Source organism: Ambystoma mexicanum, chromosome 14, assembly GCF_040938575.1.
Source record: "Ambystoma mexicanum isolate Mex_15411 chromosome 14, UKY_AmexF1_1, whole genome shotgun sequence".
NCBI classification, from domain to species: Eukaryota; Metazoa; Chordata; class Amphibia; order Caudata; family Ambystomatidae; genus Ambystoma; species Ambystoma mexicanum.
In genome coordinates this window covers 535,234,387-535,257,788 of record NC_090940.1, presented here as the reverse complement: position 1 = coordinate 535,257,788, position 23,402 = coordinate 535,234,387, and the positions used below count along the sequence as shown (strand labels likewise).

General features: G+C 43.1%; 1 protein-coding gene across 3 annotated transcripts in view; it reads right to left on the bottom strand.

Moving 5' to 3' along the window:
• The window catches only part of WARS1 (tryptophanyl-tRNA synthetase 1), a 285,365-nt gene that overhangs the window by 110,996 nt on the left and 150,967 nt on the right, over positions 1-23,402 (bottom strand). For all 3 annotated transcript variants that reach the window (XM_069637773.1, XM_069637774.1, XM_069637772.1), the window contains exon 8: positions 2,270-2,382. In XM_069637773.1, the coding sequence (XP_069493874.1) occupies positions 2,270-2,382 (113 nt within the window). The remainder of the gene's footprint in view (positions 1-2,269; positions 2,383-23,402) is intronic.

Here is a 23,402-nt window from a genome sequence, read left to right as displayed (position 1 = left end):
GCGAAAGAAAGGCCCTCCATTGGTTGGCCATGAAAGAAAGAATCATGTTTAAATCTCTTACTATGGTTCACCGCTGCTTATACGGCAATACACCAGCTTACCTCAAAAAACATTTCAATTGGTATACCCCTACTAGGCGACTCAGATCCTCTAATACAGGACAACTACAAACCTCCACAACTAAAAAACAGCAGAGACTTGGAAAAGCCTTTCCGACCCCAAGTATAAAAAAATGGAACGAACTACCCATCACACTGAAGCTCGAAGTCCAACTACATTTCCTTCCGAAAAAAATTGAAAACATTTCTTTTCAACTAAATTCGCGAAACAGGTTAGTCCCTCCTGAGGAAATCGGTCAATTCACTTGTGTCCTGTTCTCACTCCTTGTTGTCCTGTCTCTTTATTAGCGCTCTGATGCCCGCGGGCTTTCAGCGCTTTATAAACAAATAAATAAAAATAAATAAAAGTCTGCTACCCAGTCCAAAATTCTTCCTTTGGTATGGGAGGGGTGTAGCACTTTTTGTGAAAAGCCTTGTTCTGTTAGTATATTAGCCACGCTAGATGCACATGCATCCTTTGGGTCATTATAGTCTAAGTTGAGGTCCCCTAAAAGTAGAACTTGGGAGGAATATTTGAGATTATTAGAGGCAATGTTAGATACGTCATCTTCGAAGGTTCAAATGGGACCTGGAGGTCTATATATTAGGTGGATCGCGAGTGTCTGGGAGTAGTTTATGTTGAGTTTGGCGGTCAGGTTCTCACAGGAGTTAGTGTCCAAGGACGGTGCTAGTCTAAGTTGTAAGTTATCTCTAGCAATGAGTGTGATACCTCCTCCTCTGGCGTCCGCTCTATCTGATCTTAAGATAATGTATCCTGAGGGGATAGCTAGTGAGAGAGCTGGTTGACGATGTCAGAGATTTTGGTGACATTTGGTAGTTTGGCTTCATGAAAGCCAAGTGTCCCGATAGAGTTCCAGACGATTTATATAAATCTCTTACTGACTTTTGGGGTGTCTTGCAATGGCCGTCACCAATCTACAATAAGGTCAGACAACAAATTAAGCAAGTATGTGCTGATATACTTTACTTTTCAGCCAATGTTTGTGGTAGTGCAGTCTTACCCACTCAAATTATACGAGGCATCAACGTTTTGTGGGTTAGCCAGCAATGCTGCAGGAGTTCAGGGCAGTTTTGTCTCCTCTAGAGGTGGTAGAGCAGACACTTTGAAGAACTTTATTGGGGATGTTCCCCTTTAAGCTACATATTGTTTATATCAGGAGAGACTGTTCTACTACCCCCAATGTCTAAATTACAATAAACTAGATTTTAATTTGGCTCACTAATTATGTTGTGCATCCTCTGTTGATTTTAAATCAACTCCTATTGTTGGAAAACCATGGAGGATCCCAGTGGTTGAACTAGGTTAGTAGGTTTTAGCTAATCTGGGAATTTCTACTGTGTTCACACATTTTATAAACTGTTCTAAACTCTGTAAGAAAATGAGTGTCACAGGATTTCTACATCAGGCATGAACAGAACATTTGCTACAGAATGGTGAAAGAAATCAGTGCAAGACAACTTGCCATTTGTGCATTGCACTTTCAGAAGGAATACCTAAATGTGTTTCTAAAATGCAGGCTATCCATTGGATTACCTTTCTAAGATTGAATCAGTTACCACTGGCAGCTGTTCAAATGATATGAAACCATATTTCATGGCCATGTGTTCATGTAACTGTTGAACTCTTGAAACCAATATGTATTTTTTACTTTATTGTTTTTGGTACCCAATTCCCCACAGTAACATTTTGGTTTTTCAGTTGTGGATTCTTAAATTCAGCCAGTTTAGTGTAACCTACTTTTATTTAATAAATGCAAATTATGACAGAGTATGCTGGAGCCTGGAGAAATGATTTTTGACATTTAAGTGGGAAAAGTGATTTCATGTATAAAAGGGATTCAGTAGTTTATGCATTCATGATTTTCACCCTCTTTGATCGGATATTCACGATGAGCCTATATTTGTGGTATTATTGCGAGATTGAATTGTAATCGATATTGTACACATGATGTACTGTTTCAAATATTTTATTTTAGTAGATGTGCCGTTTCATGGCAAACTGATTTGGTATACACACATACCATAATAATACACTTAATCCCACACTCATATGCAGCCTCGAGGAACGTGCAGTGGAATATCTTGCATAACTATTAACAAGGCAGACCACACTTCAAGTCAAGTAGTAACGTGGTATTCAAGTTTCTCACCTGATCAATGGCACATGGAATGAGGCACTGAATGTCCTTTCTGGCTCCGAAGATGTGGGGGAAGGAGTTGCTGAAGGACGGAGCAGCCTGGACAGCAGGAAAACTGATTTTTCCTGTTGAAGAAAAAAATTACTTCTGAAGTGCATTTCTTCTGTAACCCGAAGATAAGCTATATAAAAACACACACAACGTAGCACTCCCTTTGTTCTGATATTTAGGCCCAAACTCACAAATGGATCTACAAGACTCAAAAGTTGATGTAATTTTCTTATAATAAATCAGGTCGGATTCAATACGGGGTTGGTACAAGAGCTACAGCACCTCAGATGACGACCTACTGTGGAACTCACAATTCCCTTGCAATGGAATCAGATTGACTGATGTAGAGCTGATCTTTTGGGACAGAGCGCCTGTTAAAATTCCACCAGAAAGCCATAGATGGCAGTCTACTGTTGCCTTGGCTATGGGTGGCCCTAATGGGCTAGGGACATTGCTTATTAAGGGCTCCCTTTCACTTTTATCATGTCATGTTGTCCTGCAGTCATAGTGTATGGGGTGGCTGTGTTACAAGTTCCTCTATAGAGTAGGACTACAGGAGTGCAACAGTTGCTGCTCACGAGAGGTTTCCCCATTCCTCCAGCTTGGATAAGGTGTCACTTTTAGGGTATAGAATGTTTTCCCATGAAGCCAGCCAATATGAAAGTTATTAAACCGTGCTGGGCGCCAAGGCAATATATGTTCTTTGAAATCCTTGCATAGTTCTCCCACTGCTCCAAGCCATAGGCCACCGCTGCAGCACATTACAGAATACTGCTTCACTAAGCAAACTGTAGGTCTGCCGGTGGGCATGGTACCCATCCAAACGTGAGATTGACTTAAGCAGCCTGCAAAAGGTAGATGCTAAGCTGTGCTGTTCCAGTCAGTCTCATGACTTCAGAGCTCTTAGTACCGACATCCTCTGCTCAAGGCATGGAGTCATAGACTCAGGCGCGAGACTCAAGACAAGTCTACTATGCAAGTAGTCCCTAGAGGAACAGAAGGGAGACACCACATTTGAATATCATATCCGACTTGTGAATATACCACTAATTTAAAGTGACTGTTACATCATCATCATCTAGAAAGCACAAGGTTTTATTCTAGTCGTTTACACATAGTACTTCTAGTAGAATCTTATACATCTGCTGGCATAAGCATATCATTGGAATGGTATGTTCAAGTGTTTATCAACTAACCATAAACCAACTGCTCTGAAAAAAAAAAAAAAAGTTGGTTCAGATATGTGGGATCACACGGTTTTATGTATACATCGAGTTGGATTTTGGAAATTATGTATGTTACTATATGAAGAATGGTTTCATTTTGTTTGCTTTCATGATTTTATTGAGTATTTATGGTTGTTTTATATTTTATGGCAATGTCTAAATACCAAAATAAAGTGTTGATTTATTGAAGCAAACTATTACCCCAACCTATTAGGAACCACATAGCTATGCTCCATTACAGAAGACTTCACTAGTGAACCTTCACTTTCTCCCAGAACATAGTGATCTGTGCAGTGGGGAACCAAATGGTGTCTCTTACTGTGTCAGAGTTTTGAGAAAGAAGTAAAAGAACCGGCGGAGTCATGAACAAAACTGTAGGATAGAGTATTGTGGGATGTAATAAGTGGAAAACACACACTCAAAAAAGCGTACCATCTAGAGTTCATAGGATAGCTAATGTTAGCCTGTATTTCAAATCAGTATTTATTGTGCAAGTTTATTTAAACCATACTCAAAATGTAAGATTTTAGCAAAGCAAAAGTCATTAAATGATCAAGTTGCTGCCCCCTGTAGACCGAGCTTTAAAAGCTACAAGTCTCAAACAATAAAACAGGTCATTGTCATAAGTCATTTCCTTCATATAATCAAAACGTCAACACTTTGTCCGTACTTCCTCAGTGCCGTCTTATTCTCCCATAACTCGCACAGATATCGAGTTAGTGCCTGCCCAAGATCCCAAGCTCACCAGGATGCCTACAGCAGCATAATGCCTCCTGTCTGTCCCCAATTCCTTAACATCTATTGAACTGGATCTAGAACAAACCAAAAAATCTTTAGCCGGATTGATTACCAGAGACGAGTTGTCAGCATTACTAGAAGAAATAAATAACAAATTGGATAATTATAAAAAGGAAAGTGAATCCAAAAAAATACGAAAATTCAGGAGGGACACTCTAGACTACAAATTGGACATAGTGTACACGTGGAAAGAATATTACCAACAAAAAGATAACACCAGAGGGACAAGACCTGGGTGGAACGATAGGAAGAGAAGAGATCCGAATCCAAACACTCAATCATCGGACACATCTAGTGGTGAGACGGAACATCAAGAAACCGCCGGGCGGAAGGAACAAACAGAGTGAAGAAAATAGAGGAAATAGCCAAGTACCTACAACTTCAAAGCAAACGGCTGAAGACAATACCTGTGTATTCTTTTTTAGACCGGCTTCGTGCCGAAGAAGGAAAAAGAAAAAACCCATCAAGAAAAGCCAATTTACAACAGAAGAAAACCTAGTTATAAATATATCCAACCATCAGCTTGCAGATTTTGAGAAAAAAACATTACAGAAGGGTATTTAATTTGTCCCAACGTACAACTCCTCATTACTCAGAGAAGATAGATTTTTTCAAATTGACCCGGAAGATGAAACTAAAAATTTTCTTTGACTCTATTGAGATGCAAGAAGTAACACCACCTAATGAAAATTTGGAAATGAAACCTAACAGTACATTTAACCCCCAAATACAAAATCCAGTGATGGAAGCATTCCAAAAAGTTGTATTAAAGGACTTACAGACAGTAAGATTCAAAAGCAAAAGGAACTCTAATCTAACGAATAGAGAAAGACAAGTACTAACTAATTTGTGGCAAAATCCCAATATTATCCTGAAACCTGCGGACAAAGGTGGTGCTCTTGTGATTATGGACATCAATCAGTATAAAGCAGAGGTGGAACGACAACTAAATGACCAGGATACATACTTGGAAGTGTTCCAGGACCCGACAGAAAAAATAAGGGAGATAATAAAGACAACACTGGAAGAAGCAGAAATAGATGAGATCATAACAAACAAAACCAAGATGTTTCTAATGAATACCCATCCAATCATGCCGGTCATATATATATTACTGAAAATTCACAAGAACCTCGAGAACCTACCAGGAAGACCCATCATTGCAGCTAAAAACAGCCTATTAGAGCCACTGGCACAATATGAGGATAAATTAATTCAACCTTTAACACAGAAAGCGACTACCTATATCAAAGACACAAATCACTTCTTACCAATAATGAAGTCTATCAAATTTGAAGAATCCACAGACATTCTATTCACAATGGATGTGACGAGCCTCTACACGAACATCCATCATCAGGGAGGGGTCGAAGCCATGGAAAGGCTTTTACTAAATACAAGAGAAACAGTCAGGTGTGATCGTGTATTCATATTGAAATTACTGAAGATCATATTGAACAATAACTACTTTATGTTCCAAGATCGGTACTTTATTCAGATCTCAGGAACATCTATGGGGGCTGCCATGGCCCTAAGTTAGGCAAACACCTCTATGACATATTTAGAAGAAAGATTTGTACTACAAAACCCGAGATGGAAGAACAAACTTAAATGCCTAGTGAGGTTCATAGATGACCTGTTTGGAATCTGGAACGGATCAGTGGACGAGTTAATTGAATTCTTCACATACATGAATACGATCACACTAAGAATTCAATTTACACACAAATTCAGTCAAACATCAGTTGAGTTTCTGGATGTGAAGGTTTACCTAAAGGCCAACAAACTGGAGACAACAATCTTTACGAAAACCACTGATAGAAACAGTTTATTACTGGCATCAAGTTTCCATCCCAAGAAAACAATAGAAAGCATTCTCTTAAGTCAGTTTCTGAGATACAGAAGAATTATATCAAATGAGGAAGAGTATGAGATCAAAGCAAGAGATCTCACGCAACACTTCTTGGAAAGGGGGTACAGTTCAGACACAGTATCTAGACATGCAGCCAAAGTCAAAGGAACATCAAGGACAGAAGCAATGCTACCGCGAATAAAGAATACAGCTACTGAACTGGTCTATGTAACCACATACTCACAACAGAGCAATTCGATTAAAAGAATCATCACAAAAAATAGGAAATTGTTGGAACTAGATCCCAAACTGGCAGAACTGTTTCCTAAACCACCATTATTTGGGTATGCTAAAAGCCCATCTATACGAGATCTAATGAAATCAGACATTGGACACAAAAAGAAAAATGAAACAATATACAAAGGAACCATCTCATGTAACAATTGCAATTGCTGTAATAACCTAATCAAAGGAAATGAGATTAGCCATCCCCATAATGGAAAAAGAATCCAACTTCATCACACTTCAACGTATGATACCAGCAATGTAATTTATGGAATCAAATGTCCATGTGGACTTTATTATGTGGGACTTACAGGACGCAAAGCAAAGACGCGATGGTGTGAGCATAAATCTAACATCAGACAGAAATCAGAAAAATCCCCAGTGGCCCAACATTTTGTGAAAGAAAAGCACACAATTGCACAAATTAAGTTCGTCATACTGGAACATGTGATGTTACCAAGGAGGGGAGGTAATCTAAACAAAATGCTCCAACAAAGAGAAATATTCTGGATAGAAAAACTTGATAGCATGTACCCAAGGGGAATGAACATGAAATGGGACCTAAATTGTTTCTTGTGAATTCATCACAAGGCATATCTACCCTGTGAAAAGTTAGAAAGGCCATAAATGATGAGGGAAACTGCCTCAGTACGAACTATCAATCCTTGGATAGATTGGACAATGTGGGTGAAACTAACAATGTGAATAAAAGAAACTTAGAGTCATTAATTCTATGCAAACTGTATTAAAACATATTCACAAATGTACTGATCAGGACTTACAACATCCATGAATGTAATGAACGTGGTGATCTGTAATTTAACCATCAGAAAGGTTGAAGATATTGTATTATAATAATTGTTATATATAAGATGTACCAAAATATATTTTGTATGGTAACACATGGTTAAAGGGTAAATATACCATAGGTTACAACAGTTATGTATAAATCAAGAAAAATTGTAAGTGACACTTCTCAAAAGGATTTATATCAAATGTATTGAATTGGTGGTACATCTGAATATACTGCAATGGATGCTAATGGGCTTAGTTTATGTTGAAAATTATCTGAATGTAAAAGGGAAAGTATTCAGAATTAACAATGCCGGTAATCTTCATTAAACATACCGACCGCACATGGCGAATATGAAAAAGGCCCCCGAATAGACAATATAGCAGACACAACATGTAGGCAATGAGCAAGAACTCATTACATGAAAGACAATGCAGCGAGTACTTTATTTCCACATGGCGCCTTTAATTACGCCGTGAACCAAAACAGGCAAGTCAGTAGACACACAGCCATAGAGTGGTTGCTTAGCAACCCTCCAATGTAGGACCCAGCATACGGCAACACCATAATTACGGGGAAAAGAACACAGGAATCAAACAGCGGTGAAAACGCGAATGCGAGTGAAACAAAAGTACTCTGTACCGCGAGGGACTCCTTTTGCTCTTGCACATTCATCCACAGTAGGACGCTCCGCGTCCACCGTGTGGGACGAGTGTCCTTTAGCCCACGAGCCTCATGAACAGAGTGAAGGAATCCCCGGAGGGATCTTAACCCAGGAACGCTTATAACATTGGACACAGAACACCGCAACCGCATATACATGAGACGGGTCCCACACCTAACGGTGAGTCTTTTAAACAGCAAAGGTCTTACTGGTTTGCAATATTGATCACAGAGTGGGACTCAGCGCTGAATTTAGCGACTGATCCCACTCGTGATCTGACTACTTTTCACCCACAGCGCAAATGAAAGAAGCAATGTTAGTATGATTCCCCACAGAATACATGACTGAATCCAGGCTTTTAACTTTATCTCCTATAGTGGTGGAACTCTGAAAATAAGAAGTTGTACAAAAGAGAAACTAAGAGACACACAGTCACCACACAGAAGTGTGCAGAGTATTGCCACATACCAGTTCACCCGGACCAAGCTTAGTCAAGTGTTAATTGTCAGACGTATACATAGAATGATTGTAGAAAGTAATAGAAACTAATGCAGATATCTGTACACATTGATTTTGCAGAAAAAAGACTGAAAAAATTGATATCCCCACCTGAAGAAGGGCGAACACATTGCCCGAAACGCGTAGTGGAACCCATAGGTTAGAATCCTAAAAGCCTGCAAGAGGGCTGTGTAAAACTTGGACAATAAACCAAGGATATCAAGACATTTTGACTACAAATGAATTAAGTATTGTTTGTTGAAGAATCATGATGTGATTAAAACTGTAATTGGGAAAAAAAACTATTATTGAAACAGGCATACACAAACAAGTTTGTATATGACAATATAATATGCAATGTGCCTATGATATACTGAATGAGATAACAGAAAATCCTTGTTACGAAAAAAATAAACACACACACAAGTTTGTGTTTTTTACATAAGCAAGTTGTCATACACGTGAAGTTTATTGAACAATATTTGGCTGTCGTAGTGCAGCACAATAGTGTGCATCTGTTATGTTTACAATTGTCCCCAATTTTATGTCTTCTCCATACTGGTCTCAGTTGTCTTCAATGAAAGTTGACAAAGTCCCAAATCATATGCAAAACTGAATCAATCAGACCCTAAGCAGATAGCACGTATTCAGTAATGTTGGGTGCCATCCATTCTTCCCAGATATTCCATTGCATGAGTTATTCCCAAGCAGCACTGTTGCAAACCTTGCTGAAAACGTTGGTATTCCAATAGCCGCAAGTACATTTTCTCTATGCACATTTGTTTTGTATCCTTCAAAAATGGATGAACTGGGCCAAATGCAAACATGTTTGTAGTACCCTGATAGATCAATAATTATCTAGAGGACTCAGGTTTATTCTTTCAATTCATGAGTATACTGCATGTTTCAATTGAGGGGTAGAACCACATGGGATACATTACTCACCGTACTCATATTTCTGGTGCAAGCGTCTGCTTAGATTCACACGCTCTGCACAGTCCGATTTCTAGTGGAAATTACAGAGTATTACAAGATTTGTTTTCAAAACTCGAAAACTAACGTCAACAGGGCGTGATTAGTAAACCTATCCCTAGTGTGACGTGTACTGTACCCATGGTCTTTCACGCATCGAGGTCCCTCAGATTGTTTGTTTCTGACATGAGGCTGCATGATGTATAGCGCGAGTACAGATGTTGTAAAGCAGAAACAGAAAAAACCCAGAAAACATCCATGCACCTTTTACTCCAGTAGGGGGAGGAAGGGTGGGCACTTGTGAATCTAACCGGATTACAAGCACTCAAAGTACTATTACGGTGAGTAATGTATCCTTTATGGAGCTTGTGGATCTGCTTAGATCACATGCTCTGGATAGATTAGCGAGCAGTATCTGGAGAAGGAAGTTGGAAGTTAGAAGGTACAGCAGCAAAGAGATGTTTAGGACCGCTTGTACCACCTGTGAATCTGCTTTGGAATGTGTGTCCAAGGCTGTCCGAAGATGTGGCGAGGCCCGAGGCAAAACATTTGGTGAGGCCCCCTTACAATTTTTTGCACTCAGCCAGCTGCGGCACCCGCGCAAACAGGAGACTCGAGAAATCTCCCATTGAGTTTGTGTGCAGGATCCAAATATTGTTTATTAATTCAACTCCAAATCAACTACAGCAAAGTTAGATTTCTCTACTGAAGAAAGGGTTATGCCAGACTAACTTTTGTATCATATGGATAAATATACATATGATGGCTTGAGCTCTCCACTCCGCCACCTCCAACTCTCAGAGGGTCAGTCACTTTTCCAAGCAAAGAGTTGGGGGCAGATCTATCTCCTCGGCTGGGGCCTCCCTCTGGAACAGCCTCTCTGCCTCTCTCAAACTTGAGTAGAACCATCTCTGGTTCCGGAAGCAACTCAAGACCTTTCTCTTTGCTTGGCCTTCTCTCTTCCTCTCCAATGCGGATTTCCTGCCTGATCAATGCACTGGTCACCTGGCCACCCTCTGAATATGTGCCCAGGTCCCTGCCGGTCCTGTGGAAATCCTGCACTGCCTCTTGGCTCCCCTGCACTTGTGGTCTGTATCTGTAACCCTACAGTCCCCTCTCTTGCACTTATTCTCCACCCATTGGCTGCACTTATGAGTACCCGCACTTGCCACCCGTTGGCTGCACTCTTGTTTCTCCTTTGTTCCTGCACTTCTGCATCCTACCCCATCCTCTGCACTTCTCCCCTCCCTGCTTCCCTGCTCTTGCGTGATCTGAATGACATAAGGCCTAGTAAGATCAGTGTTTTGTCCTACTCTTTTATTTCCCCCTCCTTGCCTTGTCACGCCTACAAACACTTGTGTACATGTGCATTATAAATGCAATATAACATCATTGAGGAACACCCTGCCCCTGTGTGCGTATTAAAACACACATCATACACATTAACAAATGATATACAGTGGAGGCTGGTACATTTCTGAATTTAAGAGGTTTAAATGTTTCTGCCAATTATGCAGGATCAACAGAGCACAGTGACAAGAGCCTAAACCAAACAAGGGCTGCTTGAGGGGTATTCTCACTCCCAAGAAAATGTTTCAAACATTGGGTTAAAATTATGTATTTTACAGCACTTTCTTTGCAAAATTTGGTAGAAATCCATACAGTTTACCATTGGGTTCGTATGGAAGCACATGGAAATCCCAATAGTTGCAAATCACAAACCATGCAGAGGAAAATGTTCCAGTACATTTCATGCCGACCTTTCCACACAAGACATGCTAGTCTTATATATAGATATATATTCTTAAAAATATAGTCTTACTTAAAAATATATTCATGCTGGTTGTTCTCATGTATGTCCACGCAGGCTGCATCAATATATGCCATTATTACCATGTACAGACTCCCAGCCAGTAAACATGCCATGCCACAGAAAGTATATCCAGGCTGACTGTGCACCTTAAGTGTTATAAGTGGCTAAATTGGCCTACGCTCAACTTGGGCCAATTCAGCCAAGTAGTATGTTTGCTTTAACCTTGATGCATAGTCCTGTACTTCCTGTGCATACTGTGCATCAAGGGCAAAGCAAAAAGAGCATTGGCAATGCTAACAGTTTGGGCATTCGTGTAGGCATGACAAAGGCACTTCTGTATTGGTATTCGGTGGCCGTTGATAGTGCCGGTGCAAAATGGTTTGAGTACCTGAGCAGCTAGTAGCAGTGTCTGGCAAATGCCTAATACTTATACACAAATCAAAACTGTTGGCTTTGCCAGTGCTTGTTTTTAACAGGACTTCAGCGAAAGACACGCAGGGTGCTTTTAAATCGAGTGGCTAAAGGCAGACCTACCAGTTCTGTGTTTACAACTCCAATGAAGTCATTAACTCTTAGAAGACTCCTTTGAGAAAACACTTGCAGGCACATTGAGGGCAAGGTTTGGCATGGTTTGTTCAAAGCTAGCTCAAGGAGTTACAGTGAGGAGGTGTTTTGGGTGGGTAGGGCAGGAACTGTTGAGAATTGCCATAGGGATTTGCATGGCCACGAGAAGTCAATGGGTGGGCAAATAACTAAACATCTACAAGTCCCTCCTCATATGCCATTTCTTCCTTTGCTGTCATTGGGACGCATCTTCCCAGATCCAGGATATGGCAAAAAATGACTCGCCAGATCTCAGGTACAGCTCCACAATCTGGGAAATCTGTGCACTATATGTTTATTTTAGAATGCTGTGATGTGTTTGTGCTTTAACCTATGTTGGGCAGAGATTTGAACTGTGGTCGCTAGGTTCCAAATCGAGACTTCCCCACAAGACCACTTGAGGATCTGAGCAGGAGCCCTATGAAATCTTTGTCAATGTTGCACTGTACTGGAAATATTGATGTGCATTTTTTAGGTTTAAAAGGGGTGCATATTTTGAACTATGCTGACGATAAATCCTCTAAGGGGAAGAGGAAAATGTTCATGAGGGTGACTTAAATTCCTGCCCTACACCCTCCTAATACTCCTGTCGCTAGACCCCGCCTCTTTCACTGCGGTAGGAGGGATGCCTCAGAAAAAAAGTCTATTTCCACCACTGTGTTCGCTAAAGAAATAGTTTTGGTTTATTGGTGGCACACCTAATAACCCAAACAAAAAGAATGGCAGGCAGTGGCGCAACACCATTGAGCAGATCAGGCTCTAGCCGCCTCCTGAAATGTTGGGCTTCGTTGACTCAACCTGGTTGCATTGGCGGCACTAGCCCCTGGCCACTTTGAGACAGAAGGCCTCTTTCGATGTGTCGCCAGCCCGTAGCACTCATTAAGGGACAGCATCAGCATCAAACATGCAGAGCATAAAAACCTATCCATGCAATATCAACAGGCTCACTTTGATAAAGCCAAAGTCTGAACTTCTGTTCTCAGCTTTTAAATGGCCCACTTCTCCAGAGATTAGCATAGCACTATGAACGTAAACAGCCTCTAAATCGAGGTGAAAGGTACGACTAGTGGCCAAAGGGAAAGGTAAAATAGCTTTTCAGCTGCCTAGCTGGGCTGAGGTAATTCGGAGGGAAATGGCAGTAAGGCTGGCTGAAGATGTGTCAGGGCTTTGTGGGGTCCCATTTCTTTTTGATGTTTCGGGCACCCCTTACCTTACTGATTGGAACAATGGCCCAAGGCACCCATGGAGTGCTTAAATCGATAATGAAGTTAAAATTATGCTGCAAGGTGGTTAAAAACTGCAAATTGTCAGTAGGTTTCTGTGTCATAAAACTGCCAACATGGGGGCAGCTTCTTGGAGGGCCCATTTCAACTGTAAAAGGGCCAGATGCCATCCCTCCGTGGGGAGACAGACAGCACAATGGGTTTATTGGCCCCACTCACTATCCGCTTTCAAAACTGTCCTCCAGCCCCTGCCGGGTTGACCAACAGAGCCGTGGCCAGACCGATCAGGACACAAATGTTAAATGGTGCCTGGGCTTCGCTGTTAACAAAGGGTCTGCAATTACTAACATAAAACATTTCACTGTTAGCACCAGCATTTATATATATATATATATATATATATATATATATATATATATATATATATATATATATATATATATATATATATATATACACATTTTAGGTAACTGAAATCGTGATTTGGGGTTAGCACTTGCATGCCTGGGGAGTGATTAGAAGGGAAGTGGTGACATGAGACATCTCATTCTCACAGCAGTCCTCAAGTGTGACGTTTCAGAAATGAAGGCGAGAGTTAGCTGCTTGTAACATTGAAGCTTCACCAGAATAGTCTCATTTGAATGTAGAAAGATGTTAGATGACCCCACACAAGGAAGTTTTCCCCTCCCTCACAGCCTACGATTTTAGCACCTCTCCCAACATTTGAAGTGTTAGTCCCCCCCGCCCCCGACATTTTAGCCTAGGTGCACCTCTGATGCCATGAACCCACTACTTAATGAAGTGGACCCCAGGGTGGCTAAATTTAGGGGTGGGGCTGAACACACACTCACTTAAAACACTTTCACCCATGCATTTATCCACTAGTTACACAACTCCTTACATGCATACATACATACATACATAAAAACAAACACAGCATTGACACAAACAAACACCAACATGCATGCATTCATACACATATATATATACTAATTTAAATACACATTTAATTTAAAATAAAAAAAACACTTACCTTACCTCCATGCACCCTTCCAAAGCATCCACTCAGCCGACACGTAGACATGCTGCCTGACAGGAGAGAACTCCTCTACATCAGTCAGCATGGTCACGCTGAGCAACGTGAACACACTGACTGACAGGCGAGGGTTCCTCTCTTGTCATTCACCATGTCAGCTGAATAATGGGAGGCAGCAGTGCTCACTGCTGAGCCCTGCTGTCTGCCATTATTTTGCTGTTTTTGAGGATCCAAACAGCTTTGCAACAAACGGCAACATCATTGCAGGGCAGAGAGCGACAGCAGAGTACCCCATGTGAATAAAGAACACGAGTGGACTGTGCTGCCTTCTACTTAGGAGAGGGGGCCGCAAGGCCCCCGCAAGTGCAAGGCCTGGGGCAGGTTGCCCCTCCTGCACCCCCCTCGTGACAGCCCTGTGTGCGTCAATGCAGTAATGTTGTGTGAATGTATGGATGGAATTCCAGGTAGCAGCTTTGCATATGGCGTCTAGAGGGACGTTTGCAATGAAAGCTAAGGTAGCCCCTGTACCTCTGGTAGAGCGTGCCCTTGGTGTAAAAGGTATAACCTTTTTGGATAGGGAATAGCAGAATTGTAAGCATTGTACTATCCATCTGGAGATGGCGCCCTTTGATATGTGATCGCATTATCTACCAGGCACCATGGAAACAAAGAGTTGGTCCGTTTTCCTTAGGGGTTTTGTTTACATAGTACAAGACAGCCCTCCGTACATCAAGCGTATGGAGGCTTCTTTCTGCTAAGTTTTATGGATTCTGAAAGAAGGTGGGAAGTTCTATGGACTGGTTTACAAGGAACTTTGGAATTAACTTAGGTGAAAATCTAGGATGTGTTTGGAGGACAACCTTGTCCTTGTGTATGATGAAAAAGGGGTCTTGTACCGATCAAGCTCACAGACTCGTTTTATGGAGGTGATAGCGACCAGGAATAGGTAAGTCCCTATTTTATCTAGTCCCTATTCCCCACTCCCCCTACCCACCCTACACCCCATATTCTTCTATGAGTTTTTTTCAGCCGAAAATATTCAGCAAAAAAGCCTGGCGATGTAACAACGTTGTACCAGCTGGAAAAAAGAACCATCAGGTGCAGGTTTATAGAAATCAAGTAAAACTAGAAAGTGCCTAACTGTCTACTTTCAGGAAGCTAGCTTCTCTCCGTTTGAAAGGGGGTTGTTCCTTCCTAATCATTTTTTATTGCATGGATTCACTTGAAAGGTTTCTCAAAATGTGGCTGCCTCTAAAACGGCTTCTTCAAACCAATGACTGGAAACAGCAGAGGAAAACAGCACATTCAGGTGAAATCTAAACATTGGGCCAAATGTCTTCTTGGCCGTGACAAAGGTTGGCATATCCTAGTACCCACAAAGCCTAATATGAGAGCTATAAATATTAGATTATTTCGTTTATTTTATTGTTGAATGTGCAAACCTACCTCAAGTGCAGCGTGTGCAGGGTGTGGGTAGCCACCGTTTGGTCTGGCATCTTTTAACAGTAACACAGTACTGCGAGTTGCGGTCTCTGCGTCCATTGGGATTAGTTCTAGTTTAGGTGTTTTTGAACAAAAGACACGTTTCAGAGCTTTGCGAAATTGGGAGAATTTTGGGGCCATTCCGACACAATACCGGGATAGCGTTCCAGAGGATGGGTGCAAGACAAGAAAAGGAGTATTTGCAGGCCCTTCCCTGTGTAGACCAGCGGTGATTCGAGCCATTTGCTGCGCGAGGAGTGTGTGCCACCATATATGTTGAGCTTAGCGGCCAGCTATGTGTTTTTTAGACGATACTGTAATCTTGAAAGGGTTCCTGGCCTGGAGCGGATGCACAAGAGCCAAGTGAGCAGCAGGGAGCCCTGACAGGAGGGCATCACCCTCCCGCCCCCATCATGTGTGAGATCACAAGGGCCTGCACTAAGGTCCGGAAAGCCTGTGGCGGGATGAAGGGTTTGATTTTGCAAAGGGTAGAGATTTTGAGCCGGTCGTTTGATATTCTTGGCCATGTATTCCTGGAAGGATAGGCAGCTGTCAATGGTGAGGCCTAAAGATTTTGCTGAAACCAAGAGTTGCGGACCAAATCCTTCAAGCCACATATCCTTTAGCCATTGTTGTTTACCGGTGGATCGATGAGGACGTATTTCGGTCTTGGATGGGTTAAGTTTGAGGTAGGCAATCGACATCCAGGACTGTGAGATTTTTACTCATGTACCACAGAGTATCGTCTGTGTGTTTGTGGATGGCTATATCTGGATTTCTGAGGAGTGTGTCCTGAGGCCCCATGTAACAGTTAGAAGGGATGGGTCAGAGAATGGCACCTTGGCGGATTCTGCAGGAGACTCAGAGCCAGTTAGAACCTAATAGGTTCATATGTAAGGGCTGGTGTCTGCCCAAAAGGTAGGAGGCAAGCCAAATAAGGACAGTGCCACAGAATCCCATCCTGTCGATGAGGAGGGAGAGGAGGATGTGGTAGCCAATGGTGTCCAATGCAGCAGAGTGGTCAAGGAGGATGATGACGTAGGAGTTGCCCAATCCATGAATTTGAGTGCATCATCCACCACCTGAATGGTGGCTGTTTCGATGGAACCCCACCGACAGTCACGTAGGAAGAGTAGCTGTTCGCTTCTGCGAAGTTGTGTAGCGACTCCCGTTTCAAGATTTTGTCAATAAACGGGAGGCTCATAATGGGCTGGTAGTTGGCCAGGCTGTCTAGTTCAAGGGTCGGTGTTTTCAAAAGGAGGTTGTATGAAACCAGTCTTGTGGGTGTTTGGGCATTAGAAAGGCATTAATGATGCGGAGGCACTGGGCCCATCAATTGTTTAAATGGAGACTGGGATGATATTGTCAGAGTAGGAAGTAGTTTTGAGGGAGGCAAATGTTTTCAGAAGGTGTGGGAGAGAGATCGGAGGGAATTCAGTCCACAGTGGCAATATCCCTGCTGGAGTGCAGGGAGATCGATTTGATGAAATGTCAGATTTTGTACATTTCTTCAATAAAATAGTTGTTGATTCTGTTGCATGTTTCCTTGAAAGCCTTAGCCTTGCAACTTAAAACAAGCATTTGCAATACCAACAGTTTGGGCTTTTGTGTAGGCATCGGAAAGGCACTTTCCAGGCACTGCCACAGTGGTAAAACTGGCCATTGATGGTAGCAGGTGCAAAACGGTCCAAGTACCTGGGCATTTAATAGCTGTGCCTGGCATATGCCAAAAACGTACACACAAGCCAAAACTGTTGGCTTTGCCAATACTTGTTTTTAACAGGACTTCAGTGAAGGACACGCATAGTGCTTGTCAATTGAAAGGCTGAAGGCAGACCTGGTTAAGTTATTTTTATTACACCAGTAGCACATTTATAGTCCTAATTAAATTATTAACTCTTAGAAGACTGCTTTGGAAAACACTGGCAGGCGCTTCAACTGCTAAGTTTGATGGTAAGGCTTGATTAAATCTAGCACAAACAGTTCCCATGAGGAGGTGTTTTGGGCAGAGATAGAACTGCTTGGGAGTGGCCATAGGGATTAGATTGGCCATGGGCAGTCAATGGGTGGGCACATAACAAAACACCACCAAAACAAAACAACAAAACAAGCTGTGTGTTCCTCCAATATGCATTTCTCCCTAGCTGTACGCAATAATTTCAGCTCATAGGTGGCGTAAGTGTCACCTAATGGTTTAAACTAATTAGATTAGTACATATCTCATGGAAGCAAAGAAACGGATAGGGATATGATTTTTGTAGGGGCATGCAGCAAGTTTAATAAGAATCACAGCAGTCACACCCAAATCAACACTGACAACACAGATTTAAGACTGACAGTCTGAGCCTTTGAATGGAATTATTGATGTAGACATTTGTCCTTACATGTGCATAACCACAACCACAATGTTTGGTAATGCTTGGACTGTGGGGATATGTCTTAATAATATAATACTTATTTCACTTTTAATTACAGATCTTAGAAGTAGTAAAAATGTGTTTTGGCACTCTTCTTCTAAATGCAATACTGTTAATGTTATACTTTGTATTTAAAAAGGACTCGAGGGAACAGGGGTCAAGAGAGGATGCGAGGCAAATATGATAAATGCTCATTTTTATCTGTATCAAGTGTATAGCTCAGCGAATTAAATGCTCAACTGTGACATGTGCCTGTCTGCACTTTGCAAGTTCAAAGCTTTGCAGTGCCTAATTAATCAGCCCTTCATCCTTCTGAGGTTGATAAATGGAGTACCATTACATCTGCTAGTAATTCCACAGTTGTCACAGCACTTAGAAGCTGTAGGGTTCAATCATGAAAAGCTGTACATAAACATGTGATATACTATATTCTTGCTGCATTAGGGAAACCCTAGACCACGTTAGCTCAAAATGGAGTATTTTGGCATGCCCAAAATGATAGGACATAGGATAAAACAGTCAAGGTGATTCTATATAAGAAGCTCTTGAAGTGGAGCAGCCAGTCAGCCTGCCCAAATGGACAAGCCCTCCTCTCTACCTGTCCCCTTGCGAAAAAAAGAACATTAGCCACTGAAAGAAAGCCAACACTTACTTGAAATGATGAAGGTACCGCGCAGGCAGAGGGTTGGGGGGGGGGGGAGAATTGTGGTGCGAATGTCAAACTGCAACTTGCATTAAATGCAATGTGCACACATTTCATCTGACTAGAATCTGTAACAAACGCGTCTTCAGCACATGACCTCCTGTTGCTCACTGAAGGAAAGGGTTGTTGTAGACTTTTATTAGTCAAGAAAATAAAGAGAAAACCAAAGTTCCCCAACTCCAAGAGGGGTTTGCCAGCCTCAACTAAAAGACTAAGGGGTTCTGTTAGGATGTCCGTGTAAGTCAATAGACCACCGTCAGGTGTCAAAAACCCTACTTCTGTCACTTACACTTAAAACTAAACTAGAGATAAAGTAGACCTTCTTGGTTCAGAAGAATGACTCCCTTCTTCAGGACTGGGGGTAGAAGTTCACCGGTCAGATAGCACAGTGAGTAGAGTGCTCGCTTTGACATCCATGCAGAGCATGCTGAAGCAGGATCGAATCCCGGCTGGGCCAAACTCAGCCTTTCATCCTTCCGAGGTCGATAACTGAGCACCACACACCGTGGGAAATAAGCAGCGCTCAGATACCTGAGGGTTTGTAGCGCTATATAAATGCACAAAACAAAAACAGGCTTGTAGGTGGTTTTTTCTTAGGGGAATGGCTCCTTTCCCCAGGTCAAAATTGTCCTTCAACACAAAAGACAAAGTTCCAGCACTTTACCTTGTCAGGCACACGGATTGTCTTTTAAGACTTTTTATTATAAAGTCTTTCGCTTTGGTTACCAGGAAAAGGACTCCCTTCTCCTGGTATCTCAAGTTCCCAGTTTCACACAACCAGGGGGAAGGACTCCCTTCCCCTGGTTTTTCTTGGTTACGAGGAGAATGCCACCCTTCTCCTGGTATCTTGGTTTCAGTGTTTAACAATAAGGGGAAATGCCTCCCATACCCTGGTATTTCTTCCACTTGCTTTACCACAGTTCACAACACCAGGGAGAATTGTTATAATCGTTCTTTTATAACGCGCTTAATACCAGAGATTGGTTTCTAAGCGGGGGATCGGGATTCGCAACTGTGTTGTGCTGCATGGTCTTGCTTCCAAAACAAACACGTTGCCCCCGAGCTATCCCCCCTCACCTCCAGAAGGATTATTCCCTTCCCCTGGCTTCTCTTGTACTCTAGTTTTGCAGACCAGGTTCACTCTCCTGCCAGATACTGACACGAAGAAAATTACTTTGCATGGAACTTCTTTTGTGGGCAAGGGTCCCAGACCCATGTTGTTTTCCCAGGGTTTCCCTACTTGCCTATGCTCGGTATGTTTGGAGTTCTCCACCACTCCCTCACACCCTTACCAATCGTCCCAGCAACTCTGGTACCTTTTGGATTCATGCTGGCTTCCTCCGGTAGGTTTGGGCTTCTCATTTGGTCTCTCCCTGGTTTCTTCTTCTCTGGCATGCTGCGGCGTCTTCGCAACATATAGTTTCTCTCGGCGTGCACGTCTGCACTTGCACACACAGTCCAGGCTCCTTGCCCACATGGACCTTTGGCTTGGCAGTTTTCCGTGTGGTCCTTTCTCGTTGGACCGAACAGGGACATCACGGCTCCCTTGTTCGCGTCCCAATCAGCAGTCTCTGCTTCGTTCTCCGCTGAACCGCATCCTCGCTCACAGATCCTCCAGGGAGGGCTTGACACATGATTAAGTCCTTCCTTCATGTTTATTCTGAATGAACACCCGACAACAAGAATGCCCATTCAGGTTCTCATCATGGTTCTTCATTGTTCCGCACTGCCTCGTCATCTCACTACTTGTCAAGGGAGTCATCCTTAGGTAGTCCCTGTTCCTCGATTCAGTGGATCTTAGGTCACTGGCCATACACTGGTACATGAGGTGGTTGGGTGTGTTCTTGGGGTGTACCACAGGTGTAAGTTGAGGAGGGGTAATTCGAGGGGGTCATACCGCATTCTCCCTAGATGTCTGTCCCTGTTCCCAGGGGGCCTATCAGGTAGCAGCCTCACCTTCTTGGCCTCATGGGAAGGGGTTCCCCCTCCGGTAGAAGTGTCGGCATCCAGGGATTTGTCACAGCAGGATTTATGGAAGAGGTCCATTTGTCCCTTCCTAGAGACTCCACTGAACCAGCAACAGCCACTACTGTACTCCAAAAACTAGAATGACTTCCAGAAACCAGTTATGCTCAGTCACAAAACAGGCCTGGTGAGGTTACTCACATGGTGATAACGAGGCATGACTGTGACCCAGAGGAAGCCTAGTGCTTCTGGGTTCGTGTATCATGAATTGCCAGATGCTGGCAATCAGAGTCCAAACATAAATAAATTGCATAATAAGGCAATTCAAAATCAGGCCTGGCGTCGGGGCCTTTCAAGCTATTCCGTTAGAAGAACAAGTTACTTCTTACCTGGTAACGTTCTTTCGATGGGATGTTCCTCCGACGTATTCCTTATCTTTGATAGATCATCTTCCAGCTTGCTGGCCTCGGAAACATTTTTCAGTAGAGGGCGCTGCACGTCGACGTCCCTCGAGCCGATGTCCCTCGACAGCCTACGTATCGGCGTCAACGTCATCACGCGTATAAATAGACTCGCGCAGCGTCCGTTTCTCAGTTCCGTTTTGACGTTAACAGTTGTTTTACATGAATTGGTTATTGACCTTGAAGGAGCGTAAGCTACAACCACAAGGGAAGTATTACTGCGGGGATAGATGGGAGGGGCGATAAGGAATACGTCAGAGGAACAGCCAATCGAAAGAACGTTACCAGGTAAGAAGGAACTCTTTCTTCGAAGGGATTTTGTCCTCCAACGTATTCCTTATCTTTGATAGACTCCCATGGTTGAATGAGTCCTAAGATTTTGAGGAGGCTCTTTCCCTGCTAGTTTGTGACATTCCAGAATGGCCAAAATAATCCATCTAGAAATGGTTTGTTTTGTTATCGGTAGTCACAATTTGTGTCCTGAGTAACCTACGAACAGTTGGTCTGCTTGCCTAATCCTAGTAAGTCTGCTGATGTAAAAGCTTAAAGCCCGCCTTGGGTCCAGCCTATGTAGCCTTTCTTCCTCTTTCCCCGGATGGGGAGGCGGATAGAATGAAGGTAAGAACATTTTCTGAGTGATGTGGAATTCAGAAACCACCTTTGGGAGGAAATTAGGCTTCACCTGTAGGACAACTTTGTCGTTATGAAAAATTGTATGAGGGGGTTTACAAGATAGAGCTTGTAATTCGCTCACCCTTCTAGCAGATGTTAGTGCCACTAATAAGACAGTTTTAAGGGTGAGAAATCTTAGCGAACAAGAGTGGAGTGGTTCGAAAGGAGTACCCATCAGGAAATTTAAGACTAAATTTAAGTCCCATAAAGGAACCTGGAACGGTCTTGGAGAGTAGACATTAGTTAATCCCTTTAGAAATTGTATTACTAAGGGTAATTTGAAATACAATGGCTCCTCTGCAGTGCGCTTAAAGATCGAAAGCGCTGCGAGATAGCCCTGGATAGTGCCAACTTGAAGGCCTGAATTTGCCAAGTAGAGTAGAAAAGATAACACCGTTGGTGTACCACATGAAAAGGGGTCGATATTCTCCTCTCTACACCAGCTGCAAAATTTGTTCCAATGGCAGCGGTATAAAGACTTTGTTGCTGCCTTCTGGCCGAAAGCAACACCTCCACGACATCAGGGAGGTCCCAATCCTTGTATCTCAACCTTTCAGAAGCCAGGCGTGAAGGTTGAGGGTTCTGATGTCTGGATGGAGAACCTGACCTCCCTTCTGTGAGAGAAGATTCTCCTTGAGTGGAAGACGAATTGGAGGGCAGATGGATATGTCCAGAAGGTCCGGGTACCACGTTCTCCTGGCGCAGTCTGGGGCAATTAGGATCATGGTCCTCCGGAATCTTCTCAACCTCCTGGAGTGGAAACTCCCAGTCCACTACGAACGCGTCCCCTAGAGCTCCTCTCGGGGGAAATTCCCTTGAACAAAACAGATCGCATTTCCTGTTGGTACTGGTGGCGAACAGATCCACTTGAGGGGTTCCCCAAAGGGCGAAGATCTCCTGAAGGACTTCCTGAGCTAGTTCCCACTCGTGGGAGACTGTGCGCTGTCTGCTCAGAGCGTCCACCGTCAAGTTCCTCTCTCCAGCTAGGTGAACTGCCAATAGAGAATTGCCCAAAACCAGAGCTGCATCGCCTCTCTGCACAGTGGAAGTGATCCTACGCCTCCTCTTTTGTTGAGGTAGTGCATGGCCACTGTGTTGTCCGTCATTATCAGGACATTTTTCCCCCTGTACAGATGGCAGAAAAGCTTTCAGCGCTAGTCTGATTGCTCTCAACTCTAACAGGTTGATATGTAGTCTGGACTCCGATGGAGACCAACGACCGCTGATGGTCAAGTCGTTGATATGGGCTCCCCACCCCGTGAGTGAGGCATCCGTGACTACTGTTATCTCCGGCCATGGTTGCCAAAACAGTTCTCCCTTCAAGATGTTTTCCTGGCAGGCCCACCACTGAAGGTCTCGAGCCACCTTGTCCGGAACCTGAAGGAGGTCTGTCATTCTCCATGAGAATTGCGACCACTGCGTTCTCAGTGCCCACTGAAGAGATCTCATTCTCAGGCGAGCCTCTGGCACAAGGAAGATGCAGGATGCCATGAGGCCTAGCAACCTCAAAAAGTCAAAGGCTGGGAGATGTTGGGCATTTTGAAACTTGGTGACCATCTGCAGAATATCTTGAGCCCTCACCTCTGGCGGCGAGGCTTTTCCCCAGGGAGTGTCCAGGACCGCTCCAATGA